Source organism: Otolemur garnettii, unplaced genomic scaffold, assembly GCF_000181295.1.
Source record: "Otolemur garnettii isolate 467f Iridium unplaced genomic scaffold, OtoGar3 scaffold00041, whole genome shotgun sequence".
In the NCBI taxonomy this organism is placed as follows: domain Eukaryota; kingdom Metazoa; phylum Chordata; class Mammalia; order Primates; family Galagidae; genus Otolemur; species Otolemur garnettii.
This window is the reverse complement of record NW_003852436.1, coordinates 13,387,580-13,409,419: the sequence shown is the minus strand read 5'-3', so window position 1 is coordinate 13,409,419 and position 21,840 is coordinate 13,387,580. Positions and strand designations below refer to the sequence as shown.

General features: G+C 39.6%; 1 protein-coding gene across 7 annotated transcripts in view; it reads right to left on the bottom strand.

Moving 5' to 3' along the window:
* TMEM131L (transmembrane 131 like) overlaps positions 1 to 21,840 on the bottom strand; it is a 185,707-nt gene that overhangs the window by 52,777 nt on the left and 111,090 nt on the right. For 4 of the 7 annotated variants that reach the window (XM_023513471.1, XM_023513472.1, XM_023513475.1 and 1 more), the window contains 9 exons: positions 12,776 to 12,853; positions 12,448 to 12,601; positions 11,114 to 11,172; positions 10,692 to 10,800; positions 7,922 to 8,018; positions 6,945 to 7,098; positions 5,827 to 5,997; positions 4,222 to 4,291; positions 3,012 to 3,129 (listed from right to left, as the gene is read on the bottom strand). In XM_023513471.1, coding sequence (XP_023369239.1) covers positions 3,012 to 3,129; positions 4,222 to 4,291; positions 5,827 to 5,997; positions 6,945 to 7,098; positions 7,922 to 8,018; positions 10,692 to 10,800; positions 11,114 to 11,172; positions 12,448 to 12,601; positions 12,776 to 12,853 — 1,010 coding nt within the window. The remainder of the gene's footprint in view (positions 1 to 3,011; positions 3,130 to 4,221; positions 4,292 to 5,826; positions 5,998 to 6,944; positions 7,099 to 7,921; positions 8,019 to 10,691; positions 10,801 to 11,113; positions 11,173 to 12,447; positions 12,602 to 12,775; positions 12,854 to 21,840) is intronic. The other 3 variants (XM_023513473.1, XM_012805416.2, XM_023513474.1) reach the window with 2 other exon arrangements.

Sequence of the window (21,840 nt, the reverse complement as noted above, 5' to 3'; positions counted from 1 at the left end):
TAACAGGTTTCAGCACCTTTCCGGCAAGGATTATCAATGAATATTAAAACCATGGGCTAGAACATTCTTAGGGAACAAATCAACATTTATGTACCTCTTCATTGTAATAATAAAGACACCCAAGATCAACCTAGGGACTCACATTCATGCCAAAAATGTTAAACCTGAATGTAAACTTCAGGAAGCAATCAGAAAAATCCAGGAGGTGGAATGTTTTATAAGACAACTCAACTCTGAAAAACTCCTGAGAAATAAAAATAAAATCCTAAGAGCCCCACCAGACTGAATAGACCCTTGCCTCCAGGCCAAGAGGACTCCAGAGAAACCTTAAAACTGAGTTCCAGCCATGCCTTGTTAATACCCCTTCCTGTCAACAGGCTTTCTTCCCCAGCTCCTGGGAAAGACTTGCTTCACTGCCAATTTCTTGCCTTTTTTTTTTTTTTAAAAGAGATAGACTCTCACTTTGTCGCCCTTGGTAGAGTGCTGTAGTGTCACAGCTCACAGCAACCTCCAGCTCTTGGGCTTAAGCGATTCTCTTGCCTCAACCTCCAGAGTAGCTGGGACTACAGACACCTGCCACATTGCCTGGCTATTTTTTTTATTGTGGTTTGGCCAGGGTTGGGTTGGAACCCATTGTCCTCAGTATATGGGGCTAGCGCCCTACCCACTGAGCCACAGGTGCTGCCCTCCACTGCCAATTCCAACCAGCTGCCCAGTGCTGTGCCTTCCTTTTGCTGTTTCAGCACAAGTGACCAACATTCCTCCCTGACGACACCAACCTGCAGTAGTCCTGATCAGTCTACCAAAGCCTTTGTGTTCTCTGCTTCACCTTTGGATGACAGGGTGCTGAGAATGCCACCCTCAGACTATGCTAACCATTTATTGAACATGTGATCCAAGAAGTATGAAACTCAATTGCACATGCCTGTTTCTCTTTTCATAAATATTCATGACTCTTCCTAAAGCTACTTAAATATATATACACATATATATTTGGCCATCCCACTTCGCATAAATTCCTGGTCCCTAGTTCCCTTTATCTTTCACTCAAAGTGCTTGCCCTAAGCTTCTACCTAAGGTTATGCTTCCCAGCCTGCAAGGTGGCCAGCCGGCAGGTTGCATTGCTTTATGAGAAATAAATCTCTCCTTTCCAATTTTATGAACCTCATAGTTGGTAAGATCAGCATGATTAAGATGAAGAACAGGGTGGTGCCTATGGCTCAAAAGAGTGGGGCGCCGGCCCCATTTGCTGGAGGTGGTGGGTTCAAACTCAGCTCTGGTCAAAAACTGCAAAAAATAAATTCTTTTGGGGCAGCGCCTGTCGCTCAAAGGAGTACAGAGGTGGCGGGTTCAAACCCAGCCCCGGCCAAAAAAAAGAAAAGATGAACAGTAGGAATACTAGTCTACGGTAAACTAAGAAAACATGATAACCAAATATATGATCTTTGACTAGGTACTGGATTAAAAGAAAGGAAAAGCAATAGCTATAACAAATACTATCAATTAGAGAAATTTTAATACTGACTATATTAGATGGTTTAATTTTATCATTGTTAAATTTGTTGGGTATGCAGTGGTTTAGCTATTTATAGGAAAACGTCCTCCAAAGGATTTCCTAACAAAGTATTTAAAGTTGAAGTCTCATGGTATCTACAGCTTGCTTTCAAATGACTCAGCAAAAACTCTGTGTGTGTGTGTGTGTGTGTGTGTGTGTGTACACAGATACAAAGTAACAGAAATAAAGTAAAAATGGTGAAATGTGAACACCTGGTGGACAAAATCTAGATGAGGAATATCCTAGCATTCACTGTACTTTTGATTTTGATGAGGCTTGAAAGTTAGCAAAATAAAAAGCAAGAAAGAAATTTCAATCACTAAAAATTAAGGACTGCAATTTCAATAAAGTACTATTATAATAGTACCCCCACCCCTGGCCTCAGTTTTGTTTTTTTTTTTTTGAGGGAGGGACAGGCTCTTGCTCAGCTGCCCACGCTAGAGTACAGTGGTGCCCTGATAGCTCACTGCTGCTTCTCCACCCTCCTGCTTCCTCCACCCTCCTGCCTCAGCCTCCCGAGTGGCGGGGGCTACAGGTAATGCCACTACACCTAGCTAAGTTTTCTATTTTAGGTAGAAACAGGGTCTTGCTCTTGGCTCAGGGTGGTCTTAAACTTCTGGCCTCAAGAGATCCTCCCTGTTTCCACCTCCTAAAGTGCTGGGATTACAGGCCTGAGGCACTGTGCTCTTCCAGTGTGTAGTGCAATCGCAAATTCCTGGGCTTAACTGATTCTCTTGCCTCTGCCTCCCCAGTAGCTGGGACTACAGGTGCCTGCCACAATGCCTGACTATTTTTTTGTTGTAGTTGCCATTGTTGTTTAGCAGGCGCGGGCTGGGCCGGGTTCAAACCTGACAGCCCTGGTATATGTGACGGGCACCCTACCCACTGAGCAACGGGCACCAAGCCAATTCGTAACTTCTAAACTGCACTTCATTCTTGATGAAATCTCAAGCCATTCTGATCCATCCTGTCTGTGACTCACGAATCCTCCCCTTGTCCAGCACATCCACACTATGCTAGTCACTTGGTAGTCACTCAGTACCCATCTCAGTCATCAGATCAAATGTCATGGTACCACAGTGCTTGTGTTCAAATAACCCTTATTTGACTTTCTGACTTAGTAATCATCCCAAAGCACAAGAGTTGTGATGGTGACCATTCAGATATGCCAAAGAGAAGCTGGAAAGTGTCTTCTTTATGTGGAAGTGTAAAGTTCTCAAATTAATAAGCAGAGAAAAAAACTATATGCTAAGGTTGCTAAGATCTATGGCAAAAACAAATGTTCATGAAATTGTGATGAAGGAAAAAGAGATTCACGCCTAGTTTGTGTATAGGATTGAGTCCTATCTGCAGTTTCAGGCATCCACTGGTGGTCTTGGAATGCATCCCTGTAGATAAGGGGGGATAGTGCCTCCCCATTACTAAACAAAAGAAATGAAGAAAGACAAAGACATACTTGCAGACATCACCATTTTTATATTTCTTCCACTTTTCATATAATTTATTTGCAAGTTCAGAATCCATATCCCAGGTAGACTGATCCAGAGGAAGGCTCCCGTCCCAACTAGGATTTCCTAAAAGTTAGGTCAGATTCAGTATTTAGAGTTGCAGAAAATACATTTCAATCAGTAAATAATGCCAAGGGCCAAGTGCTCAACTTCTTAACAGAGAGGGCTGCAGAGGGAATAAATGCCACCTCTGCCCCTGTTGCATTACTGAAAGTCCCTCTAACTCAATGGCAAATGATATATCAAATTAAACAAACATGTATAAAACAAAACTAAATCGAATAATGTAAAGTAATAACGCAAAAGACACATGGCTCATGAACACAGCCTGAAGCAAGTTAAAATCACACTTGGAACACTTTTAACAGTTTTAAATCTAAAATGCAAAACTGCTTCCATGTAAAATGCTAACTATCATCTGAGTCTTTCAGGTCACCAAGTAGAGTACCGAGGAACAAGCAGCAGTTCTCAAAAAGAGGGCACAAACCAGAGGCATGTTTATAAACTGGGCTGCTGTTTGTTTACTTTATCCTATCAACTGACTGGTTCTGTTTTGTCTGTGCTAAAGAGGGTGCCTAGAAGAAAAGGTGGGAATCTGTTACAAGAAATCCCTATACTTTAAAACACTCCTTAGATGAAACATTTTAATAAATCAAAGGCAAAAAAAAAAAAAAACAAAAATACTCCAAAGACAAGAGTGAGCTTCTATATAAATACTGCAGTCTTCGGTCTCATACCACAACTAGCATCCCCTACAACCCTACAAGATGCTCGTGTGTCTAAAACTTAAGTTTTCAAATGCAATTCTAAATTATTTTTACTACTCAGGCTTATCTTAATAAACGAATTAGAATCTTCCAATTTTTCCTATGTTATGGGTGCTTTGATGACGGAATAATGTTATCTGAAAAAAAAAATCTTTTACAAAAGTACAGGCTACTAAATGATAGGGGCTATTGTTTACACAGGTACCCGTGAGTTTCTGGAGGACTTTTTAACACTTTCAAGGCATCTGGTTAATAATCATGCTACGGTTAGAATATGATCCAGTTACCTTTACAGAAATAATCATTCCATGTATAAGTGTTAATTTTCCTCACTGTTTCCCACTCCCCCCAAACTAGAGTTCTACAGAAAGCCTAAGGACAAAATACTTACCTGCTTTTGATTTTCCCATGAAATAATGCATGCCACAATGTGCTATCACTTCAAAACCCAGACTCCCTTCCTAGATTGAAAAGTAATATATGAATAACTTAAAACACAACACTAAACACAAAATCTGAATGCACTAAAATACGAAGCAGACATTGGTTTCCAGCTCAGTAAACTTCCCTTTAACTGGAAGCCAAGCAACTAGAAAGTAACTTCTTAGTTTCCTTTATCCTTGATGTAGTTCAGAGAAATCTGAAGGGTCTCTCCCAGGAACATCCCCAGTAGTGAATTATTTATAATAATCAATGCCAATAATGACCCTCAGGTCCACAAGACACCAAGCTACCATCTGATGTGAAGATTAAATTCACTAGCATGGGCACATTAGTAACAGCCCATCTTTACAAAAAATTTAAAAATTAACTAGGCATAGCGCCATACACCTATAGTCCTAGCTACTTGGGAGGCTGAAGCAAGAGCCCAGGGGTTAGAAGTTGCAGTGAGCTACGACTGTGCTGGTGCACGCCAGCCTGGGCAACAGAGCAAGATCCTGTCTTAAAAATAAAATTAAAAAAAAAAAACAGAACCCACGATGCTCTTAGTGGTGTTTTGTTTTAAAACTGTATTCTAACTCTTTGAGAAAAAGTATGCCAAGCTATAGTTAACTCCTTACTACTCAGGACATTTCATGCCCAATTCCTTTGCGTCTGGAGAGTATAGACTTTATATTTACACACCCATGTGAAACCCCCTTGTCCCACCCCCAGTAATCACCCTTCTGATATACATCTCTCGATTGGAAAAAAGAAATTTCTAAGAAAGGCCTCCTGGTCAAAATACGGATGAATGAAATTAACCTTACATTCTGTCTAGTTTAATTTTAAAAGTCCTCTCTGTGTGCTTACAGCTAAACACAAGGCATTTCAGTGAGAAAAAAATCATAAAGATGGTTGCATGAATGTCTCATAGAAAAACTGGAACCCAGTGTTGTATAGAATAGCTTAGATCAGAAAGAAGCAATAATAACTTAATGAAAAGAAATAAACATTAAGAAAAAAATGAATCATGTTTAAGACAATCTAAACTAAATACAATTTACCCAAATTTTAAAGCATATTCTCTTAATTGTGAACCTTTTCAGGCTTTAGATTTGGCCCACTAAGGAAATTCAAGGATTACAAGCAACAAAGTTATCACTTAAAAGAGGTTTTAAATAAAGCATTTAACTATCTAATTCACCTGAAGTCAAGGCAAGCACGTACTCAAAGTCCACTGTGTTTTATGCAACAAGCACATATACTCCTCACTCTATACATTTTGAAAATAAATAAAAATGAGATCAATTAAAGTATGGGCAGTGCCTTAGCTTATTTCATTCAAGAATCTCAAATTACTTTATGAAAAATAGAAACTCTTTCCAAACAAAGATTTTCTTGTCTGAATAATTTTTCATATAAGGCAGTCCTGGCATTATCCTTCAATTTCTTAGACTGCCTTAAAGAATATGAGTGTAACCCACTTAATAAACCTAAGTGCCATAAGTTAATAAAAAGGAACAGTAATTATTAAGAAAATTATAATACACATATAGTGTTGTAAACAATATACCTTGGTTGGTGCAGAGAAAATCTGTAGAGGTATTGCAAAAATGGCACCTATGTTTGTAGTCAAAAATACATTGGTGAATAGATTTATGGCAACGTCTTTAACAGCAAGTTTCAAAGAAAATATATTCCAACAGCCTGGAGGTAGAAATAAAGGGCCAGTGAAATTCAGAATCTAAAAAGAAAAGAAATAAGAGAAATTATTTTTCCTAATGCTATAATTATTATGAAGTTAAAGATCTCTTATACATCAGAAAATACAATTTTATAAGAGAAATAAGAGAAATTACTTTTCCTAATGCTATTATAATTATTATGAAGTTAAAGATCTCTTATGCATCAGAAAATATAATTTTATTCAATTATTTCTATATCAAAGATTGAAACATTTTTATAGAAATGACAGGTTTCAAATAATGCTTAATATACCTTTTAAATCCCAAAAAAGTAACCTTAAAATTTCCCTAAGTAGTATTTTATAAAAATGTGCTATGTTATAATGAGCCAGGCTTAGTTTTTTGGGTTTTTTTCAATTTTTTTTTTAATTGTTGGGGATTCATTGAGGGCATAAGAAACCAGGTTATGCTGATTGCATTTGTTAGAGCCAGGCTTAGTTTTCCTAAATATAATCTAATTAGTATAAATCATATGTTTTTGATTAATGGTGAAAGCTAGTATTTTTAAAGAATATATCCTGGTCCTCCTTGAAATATAGATAAAAAAGAGAAAGAGGCTTGGTGCCTCTGGCTCAAGTGGCTAAGGTGCCAGCCACATACACCTAAGGTGGCGGGTTCAAATCCAGCCCGGTCCCGCCAAAACAACAATGACGGCTGCAACCAAAAAATAGCCAGGTGTTGTGGCGGGTGCCTGTGGTCTCAGCTAGTTGGGAGGTTGAGGCAGGAGACTCGCTTGAGCCCAAGAGTTCGAGGTTGCTTGAGGCTCTGTCTCAAAAAAAATGATAAAGAAATGATCTCCTAAAATTGTTTCTAAAAATGTTAAAAGAAAAATACTTTAAAAATCATAAGTTAAAATTAAATGTTATGGGTAATAATTTCATAGCATTTAACCTTAAAGCTTAAAATAGGCTAAAGCTTGCAGAGGGGTGGAAATACTCTTATGTACCTTCAAAATGTGCTTGGTCTCCTCGGAAACAAACACATCATTTAATACAACACTGTGCTCAAAACGATTGTGGTACCATATTGACCAAACTCCTGATGTGTTCTCAGGGGTCTCTAGATGAAACTGAGTCGCTGAAGAGTCCATTCTAAAATACCTGGGAACAGAGGACATGAGCGTAGGACAACTGTCAGTACTCTAACAAACCCCTGACTGCAATAACAGGAGCAAGGTACATTATTGAAGGAACGATGGTGTTGGCAATGACCTTAGCAATCACCTCCTTCAACCTTCTGGCTCACTCGCATGGAGAATCGACAAGACCCCAACCAATACAGCTCACAAAGGCTAGCAGGGCAAACCAGGACCCCAGAGCAACTCAGAAATACCAAGTGAATATGTATCCTCTTCACACACCTGGCTCTCTAGCCTGGACCCTATTTCATGAACTGAGTAATTTATTTTTTTTAAAGTGGGTTTTAAGTTGTTTATTCATATTTATCTATGTGTGTGTGTATATATATGTACATATATATAAAATCTGTGCCTTGTTCACCATCAACACAACACTGGGGGACATGAACTCATGACAATAATTTTTATGTGGGTGTTTTAAGAAGTTACTCAGTGTCTGTGGATTTAATAAGTTACTTCACACCACAGAAAATAGTTAATAAATCCAAAAAAAAAAAAAAGAAGAATATAATGGCAGAAGAGCTTCTATCTCAGTTCTCTGAAACGGAGTCCCCCATAGGAAACTGGTCCCAAAGTTCTCAAGGGTTCAGTGAAGAAACTTAGGTGTGGTGATGATGAACTGAGTAATTCAGCTTCCTCTTCCCCCTTCTGCTAATAGACCTTCTGCGAAGGGAGGCAAATCCAGAGAGAAAGGGAATTAGACATGTCCTGTCAGTTCTGTCTTAAAAGCATTTCTAGAGAGTGAGGGGGAAAATACCATTTCAGGGAGAGTGGAATTAACCTACCCCTGAGTCACGGAAGAGGAGAGGCACGCTGTTAGTGTCGGAACGCTTTTCGTCTTCTTCACATCTTCTACGATTGCACCGTCACATGCTGTAGCTGCTTTGTGATAGTAAGAAATAAATGTGAAGTATAGGTATCTTTTGTTTCAGTAAGCCTTGACCAAAGTAAGACTTATGACATATCTATAAATTTTTAATTCACTTTGGTCTCCATTAGATTAGCGAATCAGACACAAATGGTAGCACACCTCTTCGGATGCTCCTATGGTCCTTCTCCACTGGCTTACTGCCAATTAACTACAACACGGTCTCGCCCTCCCCTAAACACATCACTTTCAAAAACCAATTTCTCATTTATTCTTTTTGGGGTAGGAGGAGTCAAAGTTTTGTGGCTTTTCCTTTATAAAGATCTGTATTCACCATAAGTAAGAGGAGAGTCCTGGGTCTGCCAGAGATGACAGTGAAAAATGACACTCAGCTGAGGAAGTAAATAGGGGCGTGGGGACTTTCTTTCTAGTCCATACACTAGAAAGAAAGTGAGCCAAGTAGCAAAAAGGAGGACTGCATTTCAAAACACTGCTCCTGTAGCAAAATAATATTTTAAAGCACTCCTCGATTTAGGTCATAATGCTAAATTGCTGGTGCTGAATTCTTAATTCTGATGCTAATATCCCACTCTTTTTTTTTAAACTGTAGATACAGTTCCAAAAATAATTCAAACACTATTAAAGTCTTTCACTGTGACTCCCAATTATCTGATAGGAAACGACTGTTAGCAGTTTCTTAAGCATTCTTCCAGGTGTTCTATATAAGTTCACAGACACCCTTAAAAAAAACTAAATGTACACACACTGCTTGAATTGCATATCCATGTATTTTTTTTAAGAGACAGGGATTCACTCTGTTGTGCAGGTTAAAGTGCAGTGATGAGACCATCACTCACTGTAATCTCAAACTGCTGGGTGCAAATGATCCTCCTGCCTCAGCCTCCCATGTAGCTAGGAATACAGGTGTGTCCTACCACTCCCATGCTAATTTTTTACTACTATGTATTATGTTTTAGTAGAGTTCTTGATATGTTGCCAATGCTGGTCTTGACCTCCTGACCTCAAGGGATCCTCCTGCTTTGGCCTCCCAAAGTATTGGGCCATATATGCTTTTAAATAGCAGCAGAGTAAGTCCTTCTATAGATGGACTACAATGTAACCAGTCACCTATCAGTGGATATTCAAGCTGTTCTGTCACCACAAACATGCAATTTCTGTAAATACATTAGAATGTTGAATATATGAGTATAATTAGTTCCTAAAATTAAAGATCAAAGAGCATATATATTTATCAATTTTTTTCAGAGATTGCCAATTTTCCCTCCACAACAGCCTAAACCAATTTATACTTCTGTTAAAAACACAAAGTGTTGGCTCAGCGCCTATAGCTCAACTGGCTAAGGCGCCAGCCACGTACACCTAAGGTGGTGGGTTCGAATCCCCAGCCCGGACCCACCAAACAACAATGACGGCTGCAACCAAAAAATAGCCGGGCGTTGTGGCAGGCGCCTGTGGTCCCAGCTACTTGGGAGGCAGAGGCAGGAGACTCGCTTGAGCCCAGGAGTTGGAGGTTGCTGTGAGCTGTAATGCCACGGCACTCTACCCAGGGGGACAGCTTGAGGCTCTGTCTCAAAAAAAAAAAAAAAACACAAAGTGTTTTCTTTTCTAATCATTACAATACAGAATATTTTAGAACATTTTTATTTTTATTGATCTAGGTCAGTGTTTTTCAACCTTTTTATCTCATAGTACACTTGAACCTATAAACTTCTGTATCACACTTAAATTACACCGATCAAAAAGAAGAGTAAAAAAAAAATGTATTCACTGTGCTTTGAACTTCTTTCAAAAATAATTTAATTAATAATTTTTTAAAATTTTCATGACAGGCTCAGCGCCTGTGGCTCAAGTGGCTAAGGCACCAGCCATATACATCTAAGGTGGCGGGTTCAAATCCAGCCCAGCCCACCAAACAACAATGATAGCTGCTACCAAAAAATAGTCGGGCGTTGTGGTGGGCGCCTGTGGTCCCAGCTACTTGGGAGATTGAGACAGGAGACTCGTTTGAGCCCAGGAGTTGGAGGTTGCTGTGAGCTGTGATGCCACAGCCCTCTACCCAGGGGAACAGCTTGAGGCTTTGTCTTTAAAAAAAATTTTTTTTGTGACACACCGAAGAGCCTCTCACGACATGCTAGTGTGCTATGGCATACCAGTTGAAAATGACTGATCGAGGTAATAACTTATATCTCAGTTGTTGCTTTAACTTACATTTCTCTAAATATGAATGAGGCTAGGTTTCCCTATGTTTAAAATCCATTTGAATGTCTTTGCAAAACTCTTCTAAATCCTAAGTAAGAACCTAAAGGTAAGGTGGGATTTACACATCACATTCCACACAAGGAAACTAAACAGGGCGGTACAAAGACACCACTGCCACCTGAGACAACAGTGCCTCACCCGACACATTATGTCCTGGTCTCGCTAATTATCAGTGAAGCTTTTAACTCAAAATCCTACGCATGTGGCAAAATAAAAGTGGCGTCAACATTAGTTTTTATATCACACTATATTTCTCTTACGACTACGAAGGCTGTGGTTTAATGAAACCAAACTTGTTTGACCCAGGCCTCAACTGTCCTTCCAAGTCATTTCACAGGAAGATCTGCCATCATATCTAGATAACAAAGGTTAAAAAAAAAAATCTCCAATATGTTTTAAATCTGTACCTTTGCAAGTAAAAGAAGCAATTTTTGTAAAGTTTGTTGTAGAAGTAGGGAGCAGTACTGGTTCAAACTGCAGAGACAGAGCATCTCTCTGTGGGAAATGATGTATATCCTATAACAACAACAAAAATCCCACGTTACTACTCTCAGCTGGGAGAATATTTATCCAGTTTGAATCTACGGTTAAAACAAGTGAGTAGCACAGAACAGCACACATACAAACTGCTTGGAATCTGTAACGGTATGCAAGGGTTGCTGACAACCTTCGCACAAATAGTGTTTCAAACAAGGAAAAACTGGTTCACATCAAAGCAAAAGGGAATACAAACAGTGCATCCTCATTCGTTTCTGAAAATCCTCACATTCTACAACAAAACGCACACTTGCAATTTGAAATGTTATTCTGTGTAAGCATTAACAATTACCTGTATCCATACAAGGCTGTTTCCTGAATGTAATATATACATATTTACTGCAGAATCATCTGTCCAAAAGAATCAGAGCAATGAGATTAAAACAAAGAACCATCTCATTCCCATATCTTCATCAAGTAATTAAAATATCACAATAATACATTTCTATATAAAAAATGTCAACACGTTTCTCAAAACTGAAATCAAAACTTGTAGCTGTTTTCTTTTAGGTATTCTTGTAAGAAAAAAAGTCCTTACAAAAAGGCTGACCTACCAACCTCAGCTCTCTAAAGGATGACAAACCACCAGAAAGGAAATTCTGAGTTTAGCACCACACTGTATTTCTTCTGGATGAAACTAGCCAACTGGACAGCTTTGAATAAAGCAACGTAGTCCTGTTGATTAGACAGCCCTCTGTTTCCTCATTTAGACGACAACATTTGGAAAGAATAAAACACTGAGATCCCAAAACACAGGCTTCCTTTTAGCCCCCACCAACAGAAAGTTCCCAGTGGGTCAGGGATCTACCCCACTGATGTTCACTTGACCACTGTGAAAATCACCAAAACCATGAACCTGAGGACAGGACAGCTCCCTGCTGATCCATCACTACCACAGCCAATTCCGAGGACTAGAAGGTGAATGTCTAACCAACAATTAAGACTGCCAAAAAAAAAAAAAAAACACTATACTTTTATATATCATTTCTACACATCTACACTCATATACACGAGAATCTTGACAACCAAAGGATAACGGCAAATCCTATTATAGAATTCATGGACCAGGTAACATGCATCCTGCAAAAGTTCTTAGGTAAGTAAACTGATGAACTGGGTTATTTCTGATAAGTAGGACACACATTTCCAAAGATAAAATTCATGAAACCAAACACTAAAATTCTACTCTATCTTGTCAAGAATCCAAGAACAACTAGCATCCTATCTACTATTAAAAATATGAAACAGTATGATGTTGTAATTTTTGCTTCCGCAAAACAGTACAACTGCAACAAGAAACCCAAGACTTCAAATATTTTGTCAATATTTATATTACACCGGCCTGCCCACTTAATTTGTTTACTATCTCCAAAATGCCAAGAAAAATCATTTTCAAGGAAACTCAGAATAGTGTGCAGCTGTCACGTAACTTGTCCCCCAAATAATACAGCTTTATTAGTAGTTGCAGATTGAGAGCCAGTTACTACTACAATTTTTTTAGTAACTATAAGCAAAGTCTCTTTGTCTCTATTTTGCTATGTTACAATCTACAAGTAAATGCTACAGAATGATGATGTAGGTTAACTAGAATATATTCTAATAAAAATTCACAAAATTCCACCTTACCTGAGGTCTCAGATTTATCTGTAGCTACGTAAATAATAGAGAGATGATCTAACAAATCTTGTGTGTTTTCTTCAAATTCTTTTGAGGAGTTTTCCATTGTTACCATTATGCTCATTTGTAGGCGCAAAACATCATCGGATTCCAGATAACAACTCTGAGATTGGAAGGAGGGGGAAAAGTGGAAAAACAAAAGATAATCTGAACTTTGTGAGTTCAAATTTCAAAAGAGAAACGAGCACTTAAACGAAACAGCAATGCTGTTCTCAGATTTTATTTTTAATCCAAGCATAAGGAAGGCAGGGTGAAAGTACTAAATATTTTATTTTACCTTTAATTGCTGACATACTTTATTATGTAAACTGCATTCCAGTTGTACCTGCAACAGGCTAGTGTTCCTGGTTTCTGCCTAAAAGAAGAAAAAAGGGTGAAAAGTACTTAAAAGGAAGCAAAAGGCTCACTCTAACATTAACAATCTATATTTTAGTAAACTATAGATTTTAACAGTAAACAATCCATCATTTATTCAGAAACTACACTCATTCATTCATTCATCCGTTTTCAACAACTATTTGAGTATCTGCTAAATGTTGGGCATTGTTCTATGTACTAGAAATACAACAGTGAGCAAAACAGTGAGTGAGCGTACACTCAGTGCTGTCACTGAGCTTACACTCTCATGCAGTGGTTCTCAACCTTCCTAATGCTGAGATGGTATTTTCATTGTTACATAGAGGTCGCGACCCACAGGTTGAGAACCGCTGTACCACAAGTAAGGCAAAAATTCCCAGCGTTTCTAATGCTCGGAACATTTTGTTTAAACATAGGATCTACTTTTGTTTTAGGGTAGGTTCACCTAGTAACAGCCAATTAATTGTTTCTCTGAGTGTTTTCCATCAATACAATGCCCTTAGAAGTAATCCTCAAATCAGATAAAACCATTAGGGATGTCCAAAATTCAAATGGCCATCATTTTTAATATGTAGAAGAGCTATGGGTGGAAGAGACAGAAGTGTATGAAAAGAATGTCAAGTTCAAAGACCTTAACAGCCACCAGGAATGACAGGGACCGAACTGTTAGAAAAGGAATTGAAGGCTCGCCTGTGGCTCAAGTGGCTAAGGCACCAGCCACATACACCTAAGGTGGCAGGTTCAAATCCAGCCCAGCCTGCCAAACAACAATGACAGCTGCAACCAAAAAACAGCCAGGCGTTGGGGTGGGTGCCTGCGGTCCCAGCTCCTTGAGAGGCTGAGGCAGGAGACTCGCTTGAGCCCAGGAGTTGGAGGTTGCTGTGAGCTGTGATGCCACAGCACTCTACCCAGGGGGATAGCTTGAGGCTCTGTCTCAAAAATAAATAAATAAATAAATAAAAATTCAAGCAAGAGACACAGCCATATGGTGGTAGTGTGGGGGCTACAGACCTGTGAATAAGCAGAAAACTTAGTTTGACAAGTGAATCTAAAACACCTGGGCTATGAGGTTTCCTCTTGATGTTCCTGGTATAGTAATTATAAAAAGGGACTGGGCCTGGGAGCCACACTCAGAGCATCAGAAAATATCTAGAAAGAATTCACCAAAGCCTGCGCTGACTTAATTGTGGGTAAGCAACTATTAACCCCTAGAAAACGCATTATTAAGCAGAATCACCTCTATTATGTTTATCAAACTAAGACTTACCCAAGTATATTATGTAAAAATACATTTTTAACTACTTTAATGGTCATCCAGGCAATTAAAGTCATACAGAAAAAAAAAGAATAAAACATATCACATTTAAAATGCAATAAAAATATTTAAGGAGGTGGCACCTGTAGCTCAGTGGGTAGGGCGCCAGTCACATACACCAAGGGTGGCAGGTTTGAACCCAGCCCAGGCCAGCTAAAGCAACAATGACAACTGCAACAACAACAAAAAATAGCCGGGCATTGTGGTGGGTGCCTGTAGTCCCAGCTACTTGGGAGGCTGAGGCAAGAGAATCTCTTAAGCCCAAGAGTTTGAGGTTGCTATGAGCTGGGACACCATGCACTCTATAGAGGATGACATAGTGAGACTCTATCTCGAAGAAAAAGAAAATTGTTTAAGTCTATAAATGGGACCAACCATCAATGAAAGGCTCTTTTATAAAAATTATCACAGCCTGAGCAAGAGTAAGACAATTTCTCTACTAAAAATGGAAAAATTAGGCCAGGAATGGTGACTCACGCCTGTAATCCCAGCACTCTGGGAGGCCAAGGTAGGTGGATTGCCCTGAACTCACAGGTTAAGAGACCAGCCTGAGCAAGAATGAGACCCTATCTCTAAAAACAGCTGGGCATTGTGGCAGGCACCTGTAGTCCCAGCTACTAGGGAGGCTAAAGCAGAAAATCGCTTGAGCCCAGGAGTTTGAGGTTGCTGTGACCTATGTAGGCCATAGTCTGTGAGCCACAGTACGCTACTGAGGGCAGCAAAGTGAGATTCTGTCTCGAAAAATAAAAATAAATTTTAAAAAATGGAAAAAATAGCTGGGTGTGGTCACACATGTCTATAGTCCCAGCTACTTGGGAGGCTGAGGCAGGAGGATCACCTGAACCCAGAGGTTGATGATGCATTGCACTCTAGTTGGGGCAACAGAGCAAGACTCTCACTGTCTCAAAAAAAAAAAAAAAAAAATCATCAGTAGGGTGAGCCTCCTGGCTCACGCCTATAATCAAAACACTTCTAGGAGAGAGGGTGGTTGCCTGAGGCCAGGAATTTGAGCCCACTCTGGGCAACACAGGGAAAGCTTGTCTCTACAAAAAAAGAAAGAAAGAAAAAAAAACACATATATATGAGTTTGAGGTTGCAGAGAGCAATGATTACACCGCCTGGGTGATAGAGACTCTGTCCCAAAAGAAAAAAATTGTTGCTAATATTCTTAAATACAATAATGTGCTCTGTAAACCTAATCTAACAGGGGAAAAGCTTATTCTGACATTTGTCTTTCTATGAACAAATTCCATCATCAAAAACAAACAAAAAAAAGCCCAAACCTGTCTGAAACTGCTTTAACCAAAGGTAGAAAGATCTTCACAGGCCAAATCCAACAGAAGCCATTCATTTTGCTCACCCCTCTACCCTCTTGAACATTATTAACCAGTTGTCCTTTCCCTGGTTTTCTCCTTTCTCTCTGGCTCTTCCTCATGTAGCCATCAGACTTCGGAGTCACCATGGATGCTGTCTGTGTCCTCGTCACCCTTCCCCAGTGGGAGTCTCTGACATGCTGAAGCTTCCCTTCAAGACTTCCCTTCAAGACTTCTCTAGCTTGGACCTTTCTGCATACCTGATGTCCAACCACTGACTGCGTGGGCCCCTGAATCCTCCCATAGCCCAGGCAAGCCGCCCTTACTGTGAGCCTCATCTTGGCACCATTATTCCTCAATTGCACCATCGTTAATACTGTTTAAGCCAGAAACCTGAAATCCAACTTCACTTCACCTTCTCACTTAACCCTCCTCAAAGAGACACATAACCAAGCTACACTGATTGTACCTCCTCAGTAGACCTTTCCTCTCTCTTCATACCCTAAAAGATCAGGGGTTGGCAAGCTGTGCCAAAAGGCTAAATCCAGTCCCACAGCCAGGCCATTACATATGCCCCACAGCAGGGTCAAGTACATGCGATGGAGACTCTGATGCAAAGTCTGAGTAAGTATCCCAGTGGCACTAAACTACAGAAAAAAGTCACAGTGGAGTCACTTCCTCCCAGTCTCCGTGCACCCATCTATGCCCCTTCCATTCCACTTTCCACACTGCGTAACAAAGAGTTTACTCAGATGCATATCTGGTCATACCACTTTCCCCTTAAAATTCTTCAAATATTTCCCACTTGGCAAAAGCCCCAAATCCCTTACTTTAACTACAGAACTTGGGTACTTACCTAGCCTGTACCACCTTGGTCATCTTCTAGCCTCAATGGTCTACTTTCTGCTGTTTTGCCTTATAACCTTTGAATTTGTGTCCTTTGCCTTACACTCACTTCCCCAACATACCCACACCTCTCCCTAGCTACATCTGAGTTACCCTTCATGTTTAAATACTCCTCTCAGATAGATACCACAGCTGAGATAAATCTTCATTAATCACACCCACAGCGCCTTTTCCATGACCTTCATAACACTTCTCCCTATAATGTAACCACTTGGTCAAGGTCTACCACCCCCACCCCTCTGTTAATTCTAAGCACATTGTTTGGTTCGTTTTATTACAATGCCTGTCACTTAATCAACACTCAATATACAGTTGATGAAGGAACAGGGGGATTCACACAGCTACAGATGCTGTGGAATCTGGCAAGCTTGAAAAAGAAAAGAAACTAATAATAGTAAACAGTGTCCATAAAATAAAAGGATATACATAACCTGATACTCAGTATACACTTCCGATTAGAAACTTAAAAAAAAAAATACTTAGAGCACCACACTGACATATTTTCAAAGTTCACATTTATAATTAAGTTTTTTTAATCTACAATTTAACTATGTTAATTTAAGGTCTTAACCTGACAAGGCAATTCTCTACCTTAAGATGTTTCTTCAAGGCTCGGCGCCTGTGGCTCAAGCGGCTAAGGCGCCAGCCACATACACCTAAGGTGGCGGGTTCGAATCTCCAGCCCTGGGCCGCCAAACAACAATGATGGCTGCAACCAAAAAATGGCCAGGCGTTGTGGCGGGAGCCTGTAGTCCCAGCTACTTGGGAGGCAGAGGCAGGAGACTCACTTGAGCCCAGGAGTTGGAGGTTGCAGTGAGCGTGATACCATGGTACTCTACCCAGGGGGATAGCTTGAGGCTCCGTCTCAAAAAAAAAAAAAAGATGTTTCTTCAAATGAAGAGATAATATTAAAAGTTCAAACTTATGATTTTGAACGTGATTAACAATCCTATTTGCACAATGACCTAATGTGATTTAAAAGCCTAATACTTTATCATTCATGGTAAATTTCTGGATGAATTTATAATTTGTCATTGTAAATACGATAATTCTTCTATTAGTTGGGAGCTTAAAAATAAACCACTTTGTTTCGTTTGCTACAGACATGTTTCAGAATCCCACAAGGGGGAGCTCTAGCACCTCCAAACTGCCCTTGACTTCTCTAAAGAATAAAACAATTGAAACTTTTAACTTAAAAAGAGAAACTATAACCAAAACCTGAGCCAGTTGGGACAAGCACACACACTGGGGTACAAGTTCCCCTGAAAGTACCCTAATGAGCTCATTATGTGACAGTAGGACATTCCCTAATCCAGAGGGTGCCTGGAAAGTTTATAAAAGAAAAACAAAACCTAATGCTCCATTTTTTAAACCTCCTACATTCTTTGAACTGATTAGTTCATAAATTTTATAACTAAAAGAGAAGGTAATTTCCTTAGCAGTCTTCGTATGAAGCACATAGTATTATTCCCTTTTAGAAGATGGGGTAGGGAATGTGGCTTGGGGTGGATAAATGATTAATCAAAGGTCTTGGTAGCCCAGTTAGATCAAAAAAAAAAGCAAATCTTTTAAAACAAATTAGTACTTTCCCCAAGTAAATCACACCAAGCCTAGGTACCTAAAGGCCTAAAGCTTCATCAGCACAAAGACATGTATCAGAAAACCACACCAAAACATAATGCCAACAGTCCAAACAGAGATGTAATTCCTTTTTTTACGGCATTTATTCCCCTAGCCTTGTGATGAGAGTATGGGTTTAGGGAACTGGATACTAGAGAGAAAATAATCATCTCCCTTCACTTCCTAAGGAATTGATACTGTGCTGGAGCTAGAAGAGAATGTGATTTGGGGGAATTGTATAAAATTAAACAGGAAAGAAAATGATAGACTTAAAAGTACTGAGTCATATAAGATGACTTATTAACGAGAGTAAAACATATCCTCACAAAAGTATTTAAGAAACTGAAATACATAGCCGGGCATTGTGGCGGTGTCCATAGTCCCAGCTACTTGGGAGGCTGAGGCAAGAGAATTGCTTAAGCCCAGGAGTTTGAGGTTGCTGTGAGCGATGATGCTACAGCACTCTACCCAGGGCAACAAAGTGAGACTGTCTCAAAAAAATAAAAATAAAAATAAAAAATAAAAGAATGTGTAATACATTAATGCAGACAGAATGAACAAGATATTTCAAATTATAATGTTCCTGGTAATAGCCACATATGAAAACCTTTTATTTGAGAAATAAAACTTAAGAAATGTAAAAGAACTTGGATAAATCCCAATCTTAGACTCTATTTTTCTCAAACATCTTTCTTCCCTATCACAATTCTGAATGCTAAATTTTAGAGGTCCTTATAAAAGTAAATCTCTTATGTTAACATGTATATCACAGAACACAGATTCTGTACCACCCATGTGACCCTTCTAGCTGGTGGCCCACACATACGGTGCTTATGTACAATACAGTCTGCGAAGAATACAGCAAATGGTCTTGTATACAATGACAGCCATCCTGGGTGCCTCCACAAGATATGCAGGCTCTATACCCAAACTCCTTAGTGTTGGCTGTGTTAACAGGAACAGGCTCAGGCGAATTATCAGTAAGCACTATATGGTTGTTTTACCCTGATGTTAAATAATAATTCTGCCTCAACCCCCACAATTACTACCACCCTTTTAGTCCTCAGATGCAAACCACGGAAGCAAAATTTACCTATGAGGGCAGACCTGATAACAAAAATACTGCAAAAACCTAAGAACTGGGTCAAATGATTCTTTTGAGTTTGTTGTTGCTTTGAGACAGGGTCTTACTTTGTCACCCATGCTAGAGTGCCACGGCATCATAACTCACAGCAACCTCTAACTTCCTGGCCTCAAGCAATTCTCTTGCCTCAGCCTCCCATGTAACTGGGACTACAGGCGCCCACCACAACACCCAGCTATTTTTAGAAATGGGGTCTTGCTCTAGCTCAGGTTGGTCTCCAACTCATGAGCTCAGGTGATCCACCCACTTCAGTCCCCCAAAGGGCTGGGATTACAGGCGTGAGCCACGGCACCCAGCCCCCTCTTTTGAGTTTTTTTTTTTTAAAGGAAAAAACAGGTTAATGCATATGCATAGAATTTTTTCTTACCCATGATCAATTTTTAACAGATGCTGTGCCCAAATGGCTTTGCCGTTAACACTGATTCAAGATCAAAACCCAGCCCTATAACCCTGGGGACACTCCCTGCCTCAGCTTCATCTTCTAGAAAATGGAGTTACTGTATTCACAGCAATATTGTGAGTGAATAAATGAGCTACGTATACAAACCACCAGACGCACAGAGGAGGCCCTCACAGGAAGAATTATTTTTATTTGTTCATTCACAATTAATGTATTTACTTAGTAAAATTCCACAATAAATAAGTTAGATACCTGTGGAAAACATTCTTCCCCCAATAAAGGTGTTAGAAGAAAACTCTTCTTGTTTCTAAAACTTTTTTTTCCTGAAACACTTCGAATTCTTTTTGTCTCATTTTCCCCAAGAAAAAAAGTGTCATTGATTGCATACCACCTTCTACCCGCCTGAAATGTGCCCCAAACCCCGAAGGATAGACAAAAAGTAATCAGGAGAATAAGCCAACACTTTAAATACTGAGACTCTTGATCACACCAGGTGGAAGCAACACTTGTTGGGTTTTATACTTGGGCAACTAGCTTTGAACTACTACAACCTGGCCTGGCAGTTTCAGTAGGGCCATGTGGCATTTTCACCTTGGGAGGTCATGCAGTGTATGGTGGCCCTGTCCAAAAGCAAGTGGCTATTTTTATACAATTGGATGATGCTGAGCCTTAAGTAAATGGCAAGTGGGGCCTGCAGTTCTGGCGCAGGCTCTATACCAGGGCCCAGGCACAGCAAAAGTGCAAGCTCTATGATGCAGGCTGCCATAGCTTGACCTTGAGCAACAGCTTTTACTTAGGCAGGCACAGCCATAGGGAGATTTAAGCTATAAAAGAAAAGGTGTTGTGACAGGCCCTCAAAATAATTAAACATGGTATTACCATACAATCCAATTCCACTTCTAGGTACACACCCCAAAGTAAAGGCAAGGACTAGAACAGATATTTGTACACCCATATTCTTAGCAGCAATATTCGCAAAGGGCCAAAAGGTGAGGGGGAAATGTCCATCAATGGATAAATAGATGATCAAAACATGATACAGATGCAAGAGAAATAGCCTTAAAAAGGAACAAAAATCTAATACAAGCTAGAACATAAATGAACCTGAGAAACACTGCATTAAGTGAAATGTAAGCCAGACACAGAAAGATAAATACTGTATGATTCCACTTATATGAGAGACCTAGAACAGTCAAATTCATAAAGACAGATAATGAAACAAACTGGGCACAATGGCTCATGCCTGTAATCCTAACACTCTGGAAGGCTAAGGTGGGAGGACCACTTGAGCTCAGGAATTCAAGACCAGCCTCAGCAAGAGACCTCATCTGTACTAAAAATAGAAAAAATTAGCTAGGCATGGGAGGCTAAGGTAGGAGGATTACTTGAATCTGGAAGTTTGAGGTTGCAGTTAGCTAGGTTAATACCACCACACTCCACCCAGGGTGAGAAAGAGCAAGACTCTGTCTTAAATAAATATTTCAAAAAATTAAAGAAGAAAATAAACAGTGGTTACCAGGGGCTGAGAGGAGGTGAAAATGAGGAGTTAGAGTTGATGGGTGCAGAGTTTCAGTTTGGGGGTGATAAAAAAGTTCTGGAGATTGATGGTAATAATCAATGTCTGACAATGTGAATATATCCCACACTAAATATGGTTAAAATGGTCAATTTTGCTTTATGTTCATTTTACCACAAGAGAGAAGGGGCAAGGGGACAACTAGACAAGAGTTAATATAGAAAATGAAACCTTGCTGGATAACAGATACAAAATCACAGCTAGTCATAGGGATGAGTTCTGGCGCTCCACAGCACTGTGGGTGGTAACTGTAGGGTTAACTATAGTTTAGAGTGTGTTTTTAAAAGCTAGAGGAGAGATCTGGAATGTTTACAACACCACAAAATGATGAATGCTTAAGGTGGTCAATATGCTAATTACCCAATTTGATTATTCTACATTTACATATACATATCAAAATATCACTCTGTATCCCAAACATATGTACAATTATTACATGTCAACTAAAGATAAAAAGAAAACCTTGAAGACCAGATTAAAAAGATATAAAAGTAGAAATGGACATACTCTGAGATCTCAGTGAGAAGGGATTCAAAAAGAGAGAGATATAACTTCATGCTTATTAGAGTTTTAAAAAACCTAATCAAGGGGCTCGGCGCCTATAGCTCAACCGGCTAAGGCGCCAGCCACGTACACCCAAGGTGGCGCGTTTGAATCCCCAGCCCGGACCCGCCAAACAACAATGACGGCTGCAACCAAAAAATAGCCAGG